Source organism: Physella acuta, unplaced genomic scaffold (genome assembly GCF_028476545.2).
Source record: "Physella acuta isolate Inbredline_101_S28 unplaced genomic scaffold, ASM2847654v3 ptg000058l, whole genome shotgun sequence".
NCBI classification, from domain to species: domain Eukaryota; kingdom Metazoa; phylum Mollusca; class Gastropoda; family Physidae; genus Physella; species Physella acuta.
In genome coordinates this window covers 717810-734528 of record NW_026731578.1, presented here as the reverse complement: position 1 = coordinate 734528, position 16719 = coordinate 717810, and the positions used below count along the sequence as shown (strand labels likewise).

Genomic DNA, 16719 nt, shown 5'->3' with positions numbered 1-16719 from the left:
GAGAGGATCGCACGTAGGGTAGATAATGATGCAGGAGTTACCGGCCCTAGTGCAGCAGTAAAAAAATTTAATCAGTTACATTGTGTGGCCGGGGGGTGAGATTTGAAGATGTGTTCTCTACGTCCTCACAATGGTGGTCGGAGATGGGTGGGGGAGGGGGGTGGGGTACGCTGTAGCCTGAGGACACGGATAAACAAAGGCAATATAACAGCTGATGGTGCTACAGCGTGATAATGAGGGAATGTTCGGTCTCACACACAAGGAGCTGGCTCTAGACACAGGTCGGTCAAACTAGACACAAGTCTGTCAAAGTTGGGTATAGACACAGGTCTGTCAACGTTGGCTCTAGACACAAGTCTGTCAAAGTTGGCTCAGACACAGGTCTGTCAAAGTTGGGTCTAGACACAAGTCTGTCAAACTAGACACAGGTCTGTCAACGTTGGGTCTAGACACAGGCCTGTCAAAGTTGGCTCTAGACACAGGTCTGTCAAAGTTGGGTCTAGACACAGGTCTGTCAAAGTTGGGTCTAGACACAGGTCTGTCAAAGTTGGGTCTAGACACAGGTCTGTCAAAGTTGGCTCTAGACACAGGTCTGTCAACGTTGGGTATAGACACAGGTCTGTCAACGTTGGCTCTAGACACAGGTCTGTCAAAGTTGGCTCTAGACACAGGTCTGTCAACGTTGGGTATAGACACCATTCTGTTACTGCTTTATCCATGTCTGTCACGAACAAATGACATTCAGATGCTCAACATTTTGATATGTGAGAGGTAGTCAAATAGTACAAATGTGACATGATGGTAAATAGTTGACATGATGATGACAAGTAGATGACATGATGATGACAAATAGATGACATGTTGATGACAAGAACACGATAGCTGTGAATTCCATTTTTTATTCAGACTAGTTAAAACAAAAAGAACATGAAGAAAATAATGTCTCACACCCACAATCACCAACACACAGACACATTCATCTAAAAAAATTGTGTCCAAGAATCTGTATGTGACGGTGACACAAACGAGGCTAATCATCACCTCTCACAATACATCAATTGCTACTCTAATTATCTAAAGCAATCTTCAAATCTCTCTCCCACAATTCCCCCCCCCCCCCCCCCACCAACTCTGCCTGTCAATGAATTCAGCTCATTTGGAGACAAAAACATCTATTTTTGACATAATTTTTTTTTATGTCAGCTTGTTGCTCATCTTCTAAGAGATGATTACGTTAAAAAATCTGGCAACAATCACGTCATGCAACATCAATCAACAGCCCGCAATTGGGCCATCAAATAAACAGTTGGCCACTAGATGGATAGTTCACCTTATGTCTGGCCATGGGGTGAGCTGTCCAGAAAACACCTGGCCACTAAAAAGTCATGCCACCATTCAACTTGGCCACTAACACAACACCATCCAACTGGGCCACCAATACAACACCATCCAACCAACACAACACCATCCAACCAGGCTACCAACACAACACCATCCAACTGGGCCACCAATACAACACCATCCAACCAATACAACACCATCCAACCAACACAACACCATCCAACCAGGCTACCAACACAACACCATCCAACTGGGCCACCAATACAACACCGTCCAACCTGGCATACCAACTAAAAGAAAAAATCTCCTGATTACAAGTAGATTCAGCTGCTTACAAAAGTCAGGTTAAAAAAATGACAAAAATTTTGTTTGCAAAGTAGTGAAGCAGTCAACACACTCCCCATGGGAGTGTATTGATCGGCCATCAAGTCCTCCATCATACAACAAGTCCACCATCATACAATAAGTCCTCCATCATACATGACATACAAGATGACAAGATCCAATCAGTTAATCACATCTCACATCCATCTTAAAACAGATCGGGTCAAAATAAATCATATCTGTAGGACATTTGTTGTTACCCAAAAAAATTAGTTCATGAACTATGTCTTGATTAGTTCAGGAACTGTCTGGATTAGTAATTCATTAACAATGTCTAGATTAGTTCAGGAACACTTCATGAACAAGAAAATTTCCTTGCATGTCCATAGGAATGTTTTTCACCTATTCTCGCAGGTCAAACAATTAGCCATTAGCTATCTACATAAATTCAAACAATTTTCTACTTGCTAACTGTACCAAATCAAACAAATGCCTATTTGAAATCTAGATCCAGTTAATTAAATTATGTTGAGGTTTTTCAAATGTACACATGAAATGGAATGTCATCCATGAAAAAAATGCTAACATCAAATGATCTTTAGCATAATATGAACAATGTATAAAAACTGAGGAATATGCTAAAGTTTGAAGAAAATCTTAGAATAAAAAACATGAAATGATGACTTGAATGGTGGTGACCAGGATGAGTGATACAGCACCCAGCAATGGGTGTAAACCAAGGGACGTCATGCAGAAAATTCCATCAATCCCTCCAGAGTTACCCATCTACAATCAGAGCTTTCACTTGATTTCATTAGAGAATAATTACCAAGCACATTGATTCAAACTAGTCAACATTTTGTGTAGGAGAAAGTAAATCTTCTACACATGATAATGAACAAAAATTGTAAACTTATAGCTATGACAATGACTTGTACACATATTGTAGCTATAAAACTCAAATGCTGTCATACAGTTTAGCTATGACAATGACTTGTGGATGCCTCATCTTGTAGCTAAGACAATGAGCTTAGCACAGTTGGCATCAAATGAACAGGAAGGTAGTTTTGTTTTCATTAAGTTAGTTACAATGAGACGGGCAAGGACATTTCACATGAATAATGTGACACTGTATTTGTTAAGTAACAAGACTGAATCACACACTTCTTTTAACTTACAACACAACATTTATTTTTTCAAACTTTTATCCTACTGACTGCTTTAAAAAAAAAACGACTTTTATCCTTTTGACTGCTTTCAAATCAAACAACTTTTATCCTTTTGACTGCTTTCAAATAAAACAACTTTTATCTTGTCACCTGGTTTAAAATAAAACAAACTTTTTAACCACATTTGCTGTCACCCAGACCTTAGAGCATGAACAATGGTCAAGTTTATGTACATTGTAAGTAGTTATCTGGTCAAATATAGGTCAGCGCTGTTGGCCAGACATTGATGACTCCACTGCCCAGACTGTCTACAACTGAGAAGTTGTGATGTTTACACATGTCATTAAAGTCTCTAGGCCAGTAGAGAACCAGCTCAAATTGTGTGTACCAGTGCATGACCTCTGACCCCTGACTGGTGCCCATGACCTCTGACTGGTGCACATGACCTTTGATCCCTGACTGGTGCCCATGAAAACAAAGCTGAAACAAAGATTGCCATGAGAGTCCAGTGAGTAGAGTCAGTGACACCCGTCAAGTTGCAGGAATGATTAAGATGCAATCAGTTGCATGAGATCTGCATACGGGCTGTCTGGCACTGCGATGGCGCTAAAGGTGGCGACAAAAGCTTTCCTGTGTGCCTCGTCAGCCAGCTGTCTGTAGAAGTCTAGAGCACACAGACAGAAGAAGTGGCAGTCTACAGGCTCCATGTAGCCCATACGTCCCAGGATGTGAGGGAAGCTGGCAGTTAAGGAAAGCAGCACAGCAATAGCATGCTCAATCATGACAACATACAATCATGCCAACATTCACAACAATCATGACAACATTCAAACAATCAGGTAAACATTCAAACAATCATGTCAACATCCAAACAATCAGGTAAACAAACAATCATGTCAAATCAGGTAAACATTCAAACAATCATGACAACATTCACAACAATCACGTCAAGATAAAAAATGTGCATATGAAAAATGTTGATAAAGTAAAATGTTATGAGGTTGTGTAAGTATGTTGATGAGACTATGTAAGTGTAAGAATGTGTAATGTACTGGGAGGCCCCAGAAACTGTGGTGAAGGATACAGGGCCCTGAGCCAGACATTGGTGGAAGCGCTGATGAAGAACAGTGTCAGACTCCACATCGCCATGGCCAGTGGTGACCTCTGGGTGAAGTTGGACAAGCTGAGCATGACCCACTCCTTGACCAGCCCCTGCTGCTGTTGTTGGTGGAGGTTGGTGAACACCTGGCATAGATGGAAACAGACTTTTATAGTTCTAGTACAGACAGGCACAGACTTTTAGAGTGCTAGTCAAAACTTGGAAAAATATTTTACTCTGCTATAATGTATCAAACAATCTATCCCAGTAAAAATACAAGAGCCATTCATTAGAACTGACAGTGCTCTAGAGGTCTAATTTGGGACAGGCAGCTATATTTATACGTTATTGGAAAGAAAACCTTGGCTATGAGGTATGGGTATGGTTGGTGGTCTACAGAGGCAGCTTATGTATACGTTACCTGAAAGACAACCTTGGCTATGAGGTATGGGTATGGCTGATGTGCAGACAAAAATTCCCCAATCACTTTGTTCATGATGTCCTGAGCTGGGAAAAAGTCAGCCAAAAAAGCTGGTAACAATCTTGTTATCACTCGTGCTTCGTACGGGTAACCTTTCTTTATTCTGTGGATTATGGATAGTTGACATAAATAATCAAATCCAGAGCTTAAACCCTACTGTAGAATTTAACATTATCTTAAGCTATAAAGAAACATCAAACAAATATAGACATCAACACAATCTAACCCTTCACTGAGCACGACCTTTAACCTTTAGGTACACCTGATATATTTACTGGATTGGGATTTTGTTTTATTTTGTTGTGTTTATTGAAGAAAAATTTCCAATTGAACTAACAACTGACCGAGCAAGTAGTCCAGTGACCTAACTCTGACCTATCAAACAGCACAGTGACCCAACACTGACCTATCAAACAGTACAGTGACCTAACACTGACCTATCAAACAGCACAGTGACCTAACACTGACCTATCAAACAGCACAGTGACCTAACACTGACCTATCAAACAGCACAGTGACCTAACACTGACCTATCAAACAGCACAGTGATCTAACACTGACCTATCAAACAGCACAGTGACCTAACACTGACCTATCAAACAGCACAGTGACCTAACACTGACCTATCAAACAGCACAGTGACCTAACACTGACCTATCAAACAGCACAGTGACCTAACACTGACCTATCAAACAGCACAGTGACCTAACACTGACCTATCAAACAGCACAGTGACCTAACACTGACCTATCAAACAGCACAGTGACCTAACACTGACCTATCAACAGCACAGTGACCTTAAACTGACCTATCAAACAGCACAGTGACCTAACACTGACCTATCAAACAGCACAGTGACCTAACACTGACCTATCAAACAGCACAGTGACCTAACACTGACCTATCAAACAGCACAGTGACCCTCTCCATGGCTAGAATAAGAGAGTCTGGGTCTTGGTGAAGCAGCTGAAACCCGTTGTCACTAAATGCTAGCTCTTCTCTTGGCCTCGGGCTGTACTGGTCAGTTGATTTACCTGGATACATACAGGTAAACATACCTGAATACATACAGGTAAACATACCTGAATACATACAGGTAAACATACCTGAATACATACAGGTAAACATACCTGAATACATACAGGTAAACATACCTGAATACATACAGGTAAACATAACTCACCTGAATACATACAGGTAAACATAACTCACCTGAATACATACAGGTAAACATACCTGAATACATACAAGTAAACATAACTCACCTGGATACATACAGGTAAACATACCTGAATACATACAGGTAAACATAACTCACCTGGATACATACAGGTAAGCATACCTGAATACATACAGGTAAACATACCTGAATACATACAGGTAAACATAACTGACCTGAATACATACAGGTAAACATAACTCACCTGAATACATACAGGTAAACATAACTCACCTGAATACATACAGGTAAACATAACTCACCTGGATACATACAGGTAAACATAACTCATCTGAATACATACATGTAAACATAACTCACCTGGATACATACAGGTAAACATAACGCACCTGAATACATACAGGTAAACATAACTCACCTGAATAAATACAGGTAAACATAACTCACCTGAATACATACAGGTAAACAGAACTCACCTGAATAAATACAGGTAAACATAACTCACCTGGATAAATACTTGTAAACATAACTCATCTGAATACATACAGGTAAACATAACTCACCTGAATACATACAGGTAAACATAACTCACCTGAATACATACAGGTAAACATAACTCACCTGAATACATACAGGTAAACATAACTCATCTGAATACATACAGGTAAACATAACTCACCTGAATACATACAGGTAAACATAACTCATCTGAATACATACAGGTAAACATAACTCACCTGAATACATACAGGTAAACATAACTCACCTGAATACATACAGGTAAACATCACTCACCTGAATACATACAAGTAAACATTAAACCCAGGGCAGCCAGCGCCCTCTGTGGATTAGGTAAACACAGCCTAAAAGAAAGGAAACAAACATTTTTAGTTAGGGTATATTAGAGACAACTCAAGCAAAGGGCTACATGATTATATATGATACATCCAACAAACACTGAGGCTACAAGGCTACCTGATACACCAAACATGAAGCTACAAGGCTACCTGATACACCAAACACTGAAGCTACAAGGCTACCTGATACACCAAACACTGAAGCTACAAGGCTACCTGATACAACAAACATAAAGCTACAAGGCTACTAGATACACCAAACATGAAGCTACAAGGCTACCTGATACACCAAACATGAAGCTACAAGGCTACCTGATACAACAAACATAAAGCTACAAGGCTACCTGATACACCAAACACTGAAGCTACAAGGCTACCTAATACACCAAACACTGAAGCTACAAGGCTACCTGATACACCAAACACTGAAGCTACAAGGCTACCTGATACGCCAAACATGAAGCTACAAGGCTACCTGATACACCAAACACTGAAGCTACAAGGCTACCTGATACACCAAACATGAAGATACAAGGCTACCTGATACAACAAACATGAAGCTACAAGGCTACCTGATACACCAAACATGAGGCTACAAGGCTACCTGATACACCAAACATGAGGCTACAAGGCTACCTGTTACACCAAACATGAAGCTACAAGGCTACCTGATACACCAAACATGAAGATACATGGCTACCTGATACACTAAACATGAAGATACAAGGCTACCTGATACACCAAACATGAAGCTACATGGCTACCTGATACACCAAACATGAAGCTACACGGCTACCTGATACACCAAACACTGAAGCTACATGGCTACCTGATACACAAAACACTGAAGTTACAGGGCTACCTGATACACCAAACACTGAAGCTACAAGGCTACCTGTCCATGCTGAGCTTGATGATGACTTCTGTATCAGCCTGGGCCAGTACATCAGTCAGCAGCAGTCTCTCAGTTCCCTTCATCACAGTCAGGAACACGGCAGTTGAGACGTTCTCCTCGTTCCCTGAGGCGGTCTGTACAACCAGCTGGTGAGATCAGGACAGATGGTTTAACACTGTCTGACTCTAACATGTAAGGTTTAACACTGTCTGACTCTAACATGTAAGGTTTACATTGTCTGACTCTAACATTTAAGGGTTAACACTGTTTGGCTCTAACATTGAGGGTTTAACACTGTCTCACTATACAATGGAAGGTTTAACACTCTCTGACACTAACCCAGCCATACAGCAGCACATGAGCCACCTACCTGCAGTATTTTGGAGACAAACTCCAAGTCCTTGATCTGGCTGCTGAAGTTCTCAATGATGTAGAAGGCTACGGTCCACATGGTGATGACAAACTGTTGACTGATGATACATGCTCTGTAGTGTACAGACAGGCAGGTGGTGTCACACACAGCAAGGTGCAGCCAGGACTAATTAGGTGCTCACTAATTAGGTGCTTACTAATTAGGTGCTCACTAATCACTAATTAGGTGCTCACTAATCACTAATTAGGTGCTCACTAATTAGGTGCTCACTAATTAGGTGCTCACTAATTAGATGCTCAATAATCACTAATTAGGTGCTCACTAATCACTAATTAGGTGCTCACTAATCACTAATTAGGTGCTCACTAATTAGGTGCTCACTAATTAGGTGCTCACTAATTAGATGCTCAATAATCACTAATTAGGTGCTCACTAATCACTAATTAGGTGCTCACTAATTAGGTGCTCACTAATCACTAATTAGGTGCTCACTAATCACTAATTAGGTGCTCACTAATCACTAATTAGGTGCTCACTAATTAGATGCTCAGTAATCACTAATTATGTGCTCACTATTCACTAATTAGGTGCTCACTAATTAGGTGCTCACTATTAACTAATTAGGTGCTCACTAATCACTAAATAGGTGCTCACTATTCACTAATTAGGTGCTCACTAATCACTAATTAGGTGCTCACTAATCACTAGTTAGGTGCTAAGTAATGACTAATTAGGTACTGACATATGACTAATTAGGTGCTGGCTATTGACATTTTGTTGCTAACTTATGACTAATTAGGTGCTGACTAATGACTAATTAGGTGCTGACTAATGACAAGTTAGGTGCTGATTTGGGTGGTAACAGTGATGTGGTTGCTTTCTGGTGCTTGTGCTAATGACTAATCTCAGGTGGTGACTAATATGACTACAGTCAGATGGTGACTAATATGACTAGTCAGGTAGTGACTAATATGCCTACAGTCAGGTAGTGACTAATATGACTAGTCAGGTGGTGACTAATATGACTAGTCAGGTGGTGACTAATATGACTAGAGCCAGGTGATAACTTACTGTGATATAACCACAGCCAAATGTTTGGCCAGGCAGTCCGTAAGAATGGGCAGCAGGCTAGTGTTGAGGTCAGTGTTGCCCCCCTCCAGTAGGTAGAGGGCGCCGTGAAGAGATGAGATCTTGGTGGGCATGTGGGTGCTCTTGAGACCAGTCTCAATCAACTTGACGATCCTCTCACTGATCAAAGCCTCCTGTCAGACACACGGGATCAACTTGAATTTATTACAACTCTAATGTGATCAACTTGAATTTATTACAATTCAGATGGGAATACCATGGACTCATGGTCAGTAGAGCCCAGCTCTTATGGGTACCTAACTCATGTTAGGGAAAGTAAAGGCAGCTGGGGAGAGTGCTGACCACACCATCCCTTCATATGCAGATACATCTATTTATTCTGCCTGATGGATTGCTAGGTCTAAGAGGATTCTTTATTTTACCATGGACTCACGGAGTCATTAGGGGCAGAATGGGACCAGTAAGGACATTGGGACCAGTAGGGACTGAATGGGACCAGTAGGGACTGAATGGGACCAGTAGGGACTGAATGGGACCAGTAGGGACTGAATGGGACCAGTAGGGACTGAATGGGACCAGTAGGGACTGAATGGGACCACTAGGGACTGAATCAAAACAGCTTTGATTCAATGCGACAGGAGAGATATAGACTTAGAGTGCCAACAACAGCTGTGGCCTTACACTAGACTTACAGTGCCAACAACAGCTGTAGCCTTAGACTTACAGTGCCAACAACAGCTGTGGCCTTACACTAGACTTACAGTGCCAACAACAGCTGTGGCCTTAGACTTACAGTGCCAACAACAGCTGTGGCCTTACACTAGACTTACAGTGCCAACAACAGCTGTGGCCTTAGACTTACAGTGCCAACAACAGCTGTGGCCTTACACTAGACTTACAGTGCCAACAACAGCTGTGGCCTTAGACTTACAGTGCCAACAACAGCCGTGGCCTTACACTAGACTTACAGTGCCAACAACAGCCGTGGCCTTACACTAGACTTACAGTGCCAACAACAGCCGTGGCCTTACACTAGACTTACAGTGCCAACAACAGCCGTGGCCATACACTAGACTTACAGTGCCAACAACAGCTGTGGCCTTACACTAGACTTACAGTGCCAACAACAGCTGTGGCCTTACACTAGACTTACAGTGCCAACAACAGCCGTGGCCTTACACTAGACTTACAGTGCCAACAACAGCTGTGGCCTTACACTAGACTTACAGTGCCAACAACAGCCGTGGCCTTACACTAGACTTACAGTGCCAACAACAGCCGTGGCCTTACACTAGACTTACAGTGCCAACAACAGCCGTGGCCTTAGACTTACAGTGCCAACAACAGCCGTGGCCTTACACATGCCCACAATCAGGTACTGGGTGATGAGCTCGTCCTCCACTGGGTGACCCTTGAGCAGGTCCAGAAGGATGTCCTGCATGAACTCAAACTGTTCCCTCTCCATAAACAGGTCAGACAGGCAGACCATCTGAAACAGGCAGACAAACCATTTAATACAGACAAACCATCTCAGACAGACAAACCATCTAAAACAGACAGACAAACCATCTAAAACAGGCAGACAAATCATCTAAAACAGACAAACCATCTAAAACAGACAGACAAACCATCTAAAACAGACAAACCATCTAAAACAGACAGACAAACCATCTAAAACAGACAGACAAACCATCTAAAACAGACAGACAAACCATCTAAAACAGGCAGACAAATCATCTAAAACAGACAAACCATCTAAAACAGACAGACAAACCATCTAAAACAGACAAACCATCTAAAACAGACAGACAAACCATCTAAAACAGACAGACAAACCATCTAAAACAGACAGACAAACCATCTAATATCTGAATAGTTGTTAATTCAATACAACCAGGGAGAGAATACTTACAGACTTGACAACAGAGTTGAGTAACATGAGGGGAGGTTTGGGGCTGTTGTCAATGTGCAGCCAGGCTGCGTACAGCTCCAGCAGGAACTGCAGGCAGGAGTGGATGTCCAGTCCGCAGTGGTGGACGGAGCGTGATGAGGTGATGCGGCCACCGCTGGACGTGGAGGCTGAGGATGGTGTGGTGGCGGCGGTGTCAGGCTGACCTCCAGGACTGTCCAGGGAATCTGTGGTGTCTGAGTTGGACAGGTTGGTGTCTAGACTGCCCACCAGTGACCAGGTGGACTCTATGGAGATCTGGACACAGTCATGGACAAAGTTATTAGACAGACTAGATACAACATGGACAAAGTTATTAGACAGACTAGATACAACATGGACAAAGTTATTAGACAGACTAGATACAACATGGACAAAGTTATTAGACAGACTAGATACAACATGGACAAAGTTATTAGACAGACTAGATACAACATGGACAAAGTTATTAGACAGACTAGATACAACATGGACAAAGTTATTAGACAGACTAGATACAACATGGACAAAGTTATTAGACAGACTAGATACAACATGGACAAAGTTATTAGACAGACTAGATACAACATGGACAAAGTTTTTAGACAGACTAGATACAACATGGACAAAGTTATTAGACAAACTAGATACAACATGGACAAAGTTATTAGACAAACTAGATACAACATGGACAAAGTTATTAGACAAACTAGATACAACATGGACAAAGTTATTAGACAGACTAGATACAACATAGACAAAGTTATTAGACAGACTAGATACAACATGGACAAAGTTATTAGACAGACTAGATACAACATGGACAAAGTTATTAGACAGACTAGATACAACATGGACATAATCACAAGTTATTACAATGGTCTATTTACTAAAGTTGGTCAGCAGATATGCTGTCCATGGGTATGAGACTGACCTGCCCCAGGCTGAAGTCCTCCACCCCCAGCTCCCTCTCCAGGTTGCCATCAAACAGGCTTGGGCTGGACTTGTCTGCAGGGGTCCCACTGTATGCCTGGTGCACCAGCCTGTCTGGTCTGTTGGGGGAGGGGGGACACTTCATTAGCCACAGTACACAGTTAGTTAAATATGACACAGTTTTCATAAGCCACAGCACACAGTTTTCATTAGCTAGCCAGAAATTGATTGACGGTGACACCCATGTTTTCACTAACCTGACAGCACACAACTTGACAATCTCTTGCTCAATAAGACCTCTGATGACTGAAAGTTTCTTGCCACACCTAGCAACAAACAAGATTTTATTTACTCACATCTCGTCCAGTGCCACTATGTGATACTACTTGATAGTTTTACCCAAAGGATGGACCTATTCGTATAACTCATTGACCCAACCCTTCAACTGACCAACCTACACAAATGACCCACCTGCCAACCATCTCATTACATTTTTATCTGAATAACCCACACAGATGGATGATCTGCAACCATTTAAACTCACCAACCCAACCATCTTATATATCCAGTGAGAAATTTAACTAATTCACTGACCACCCAACTGACCAACCCACCCAGCTGACCAACCCACCCAGCTGACCACCCAACTGACCCACCCACCCAACTGACCAACCCACCCAACTGACCAACCCACCCAGCTGACCCACCCACCCAACTGACCAACCCACCCAACTGACCAACCCACCCAGCTGACCAACCCACCCAACTGACCAACCCACCCAGCTGACCCACCCACCCAACTGACCAACCCACCCAACTGACCAACCCACCCAGCTGACCAACCCACCCAACTGACCAACCCACCCAACTGACCAACCCACCCAGCTGACCACCCAACTGACCCACCCACCCAACTGACCAACCCACCCAACTGACCAACCCACCCAACTGACCAACCCACCCAACTGACCAACCCACCCAACTGACAGACCCACCCAGCTGACCACCCAACTGACCCACCCACCCAGCTGACCCACCCACCCAACTGACCAACCCACCCAACTGACCAACCCACCCAGCTGACCAACCCACCCAACTGACCAACCCACCCAACTGACCAACCCACCCAACTGACCAACCCACCCAGCTGACCACCCAACTGACCAACCCACCCAACTGACCAACCCACCCAACTGACCAACCCACCCAACTAACCCACCCATCCAACCAACCCACCCAACTAACCCACCCACCCAACTAGCCAACCCACCCAGCTAAACAACCCACCCAGCTGACCAACCCACCCACCTTGTGTGTAGAAAAGCCAAAGGTTTGTCCCTGGGCCTGATCTCAAAGAAGCTGTTGGAAGGGTTGCCAGCGTGTGGGACCAGTGAAGACTGCAGCAGCAGGGCAGTGATGGCCTTGACAGCGATGACCATCCCCTGGGCCTGCTCCACCTCCTCCTGAAACACAGACCCACGTTGGTTTTACACAGACCCACATTGGTTTTACACAGACCCATGTTGGTTTTACAACACAGACCCACATTGGTTTTACACAGACCCATGTTAGTTTTACACAGACCCACGTTGGTTTTACACAGACCCACGTTAGTTTTACACAGACCCACGTTGGTTTTACACAGACCCACGTTGGTTTTACACAGACCCACGTTGGTTTTACACAGACCCACGTTGGTTTTACACAGACCCACGTTGGTTTTACAACACAGACCCACATTGGTTTTACACAGACCCATGTTGGTTTTACACAGACCCACATTGGTTTTACACAGACCCATGTTGGTTTTACACAGACCCACGTTGGTTTTACACAGACCCACGTTGGTTTTACAACACAGACCCACATTGGTTTTACACAGACCCATGTTGGTTTTACACAGACCCACATTGGTTTTACACAGACCCATGTTGGTTTTACACAGACCCATGTTGGTTTTACAACACAGACCCACATTGGTTTTACACAGACCCATGTTGGTTTTACACAGACCCATATTGGTTTTACACAGACTCATGTTGGTTTTACAACACAGACCCACGTTGGTACACAACACAGACCCATGTTGGTTTTACACAGACCCACGTTGGTTTTACAACACAGAACCACATTGGTTTTACACAGACCCATGTTGGTTTTACACAGACCCATGTTGGTTTTACACAGACCAACGTTGGTTTTACAACACAGACCCACATTGGTTTTACACAGACCCATGTTGGTTTTACACAGACCCACATTGGTTTTACACAGACCCATGTTGGTTTTACAACACAGACCCACGTTGGTACACAACACAGACCCATGTTGGTTTTACACAGACCCATGTTGGTTTTACACAGACCCACGTTGGTTTTACAACACAGACCCATGTTGGTTTTACACAGACCCATGTTGGCTTTACACAGACCCATGTTAATTTTACACAGACCCATGTTGGTTTTACAACACAGACCCATGTTGGTTTTACACAGACCCATGTTGGCTTTACACAGACCCATGTTGGCTTTACACAGACCCATGTTAATTTTACACAGACCCAAGTTGGTTTTACAACACAGAGCCATGTTTTACAACAAAAACCCACATTAGTTTTACAACAAAAACCCAAATTAGTTTTACAACAAAAACCCACATTAGTTTTACAACAAAAAACCACATTAGTTTTATAACACAGATCCACATTAGTTTTACAACAAAAACCCACATTAGTTTTACAACAAAAAACCACATTAGTTTTATAACACAGATCCACATTAGTTTTACAACAAAAACCCACATTAGTTTTACAACAAAAAACCACATTAGTTTTATAACACAGACCCACATTAGTTTTACAACACAGACCCACATTAGTTTTACAACAAAAACCCACATTAGTTTTACAACAAAAACCCACATTAGTTTTACAACAAAAAACCACATTAGTTTTATAACACAGATCCACATTAGTTTTACAACAAAAACCCACATTAGTTTTACAACAAAAAACCACATTAGTTTTATAACACAGACCCACATTAGTTTTACAACACAGACCCACATTAGTTTTACAACAAAAAACCACATTAGTTTTATAACACAGATCCACATTAGTTTTACAACAAAAACCCACATTAGTTTTACAACAAAAAAACCACATTAGTTTTATAACACAGACCCACATTAGTTTTACAACAAAAACCCACATTAGTTTTACAACAAAAAACCACATTAGTTTTATAACACAGATCCACATTAGTTTTACAACAAAAATCCAAATTAGTTTTACATCACAGACCCACATTAGTTTTACAACAAAAAACCACATTAGTTTTATAACACAGATCCACATTAGTTTTACAACAAAAACCCACATTAGTTTTACAACAAAAAACCACATTAGTTTTATAACACAGATCCACATTAGTTTTACAACAAAAACCCAAATTAGTTTTACATCACAGACCCACATTAGTTTTATAACACAGACCCACATTAGTTTTACAACAAAAACCCAAATTAGTTTTACATCACAGACCCACATTAGTTTTATAACACAGACCCACATTAGTTTTACAACAAAAACCCACATTAGTTTTACAACAAAAACCCACATTAGTTTTACAACAAAAACCCAAATTAGTTTTACATCACAGACCCACATTAGTTTTACAAGAGTGACCAACATCAGTTTTATAACAAAGAACCATAATAGTTTTACATCACAGGCCAATGTTGGCTTGACATTACAGACACCATAGAGAACAACCTCAGGTGACAGTTCATGTCCAGTGTGGGAGACTGGGTTAAGCACACCCAACAGACTCATCCAACTTTCTTCAAACTGCTGTCTGTTCACCCAGCCTGCAAACATAGGGACAATCAAAGGGAGGTAACAACTAAAGGGAAGTAACAGTGTAAAGGGAAGTAACAGTGTACAGAGGGGGGGAGGGGATACATTCAACTGTTACAGATGTAGAGGTGATTAAAATGGTTAGTCATGCTCAGGTATTGACCAACATTGGCTGAATCCTCTAACTTAGATTAGTATTCTATAACTAAGTTTATTTCTGTGTCGCCAACTGCAAGAAAAGAAACCTAGTTAGCCAAATTAGCTCTTTAAAACCATAACAATAATCCCAGCAAACCAATACAATTTTCTACATTGACCCAGTTGTTTTGCCAATTTTTATGCCAATTTCAGTTTTTTTTTCTTAAAGCAGTTTTAGCGTACAGTTGCTTGAGCATATTTTTTTTTAAACTTGCGACACTGCATTTTTTTAACGTAGCAGAAGATAACTCAGCGGCTAGGTCAAATATTTTTTCTGTGCATTTTAAAAAATGTACACAAAAATGAGTACTTTTTTAAAAATTAATTACAATTTGGAAGAAAAATAAACTTCGCTGCATTTTCTAAGAACAAAATATTGCTAAAAATTATTTTCTCATTAATTTTCCCTCCACAAATGTTTCTCCTGTGAAAAATTACTATTATTTTTCTTTTTTAAAAGTATATTTTCTATTTTCAGTAAATAAATCAGAACTTAATTTGTGTGTACAGAATGCAATTACAATTAATTAAATTATTTATACTGTGTAGGTTTTTTATTAAAATAGTAAAAAAGATACCAATCTTTTTGAAGCATAGGTACTAAATAAAATTGAGGGGAAAATATTCTTGTGGAATTAGAAAATAATTTTGGTCGTAAAGAGTTATTTTCAAATTGTCGCTAATACTTTGAACATTTACCAAGGGAGTTAATCCTAGAGACGAACTCCTTTAGGACATCCTTCTCTTGCAGGTACTCAACAGGCAGGGGAGGTAAACATGTGCGCAACTCTCCCACAGGGGTGGGTGACCACCCCAGCCTCCACACCAATGGGGGTGTCCTGGCATACGTGTTAATCACTGGTAGACGAGACACGGCTGAAAGGGAGGGACAAGATTAACCTTTGACCCTTAAACACAATCTCTACAATCAATCCCTCGTCCTAGGAAATAATGATTGTGTCAGAATAAAGCAAATTTATTTAATTGAATCTCACCA

The 16719-nt window shown here is 41.5% G+C and overlaps 1 protein-coding gene across 1 annotated transcript in view; it reads right to left on the bottom strand.

The window, feature by feature from the left end:
• Positions 1–1126: 1126 nt before the first annotated feature.
• The window catches only part of LOC131948048 (huntingtin), a 50117-nt gene continuing 34524 nt past the window's right edge, over positions 1127–16719 (bottom strand). Inside the window, exons 49-63 of the mRNA XM_059309517.1 lie at positions 16422–16598; positions 15441–15535; positions 12977–13131; positions 11926–11994; positions 11670–11787; positions 10721–11014; positions 10142–10297; positions 8791–8981; positions 7717–7831; positions 7347–7492; positions 6390–6457; positions 5316–5448; positions 4355–4517; positions 3919–4079; positions 1127–3572 (exon numbers count right to left, since the gene is read on the bottom strand). Coding sequence (XP_059165500.1) covers positions 3383–3572; positions 3919–4079; positions 4355–4517; positions 5316–5448; positions 6390–6457; positions 7347–7492; positions 7717–7831; positions 8791–8981; positions 10142–10297; positions 10721–11014; positions 11670–11787; positions 11926–11994; positions 12977–13131; positions 15441–15535; positions 16422–16598 — 2231 coding nt within the window. The 3' untranslated portion in view covers positions 1127–3382. The remainder of the gene's footprint in view (positions 3573–3918; positions 4080–4354; positions 4518–5315; positions 5449–6389; positions 6458–7346; positions 7493–7716; positions 7832–8790; positions 8982–10141; positions 10298–10720; positions 11015–11669; positions 11788–11925; positions 11995–12976; positions 13132–15440; positions 15536–16421; positions 16599–16719) is intronic.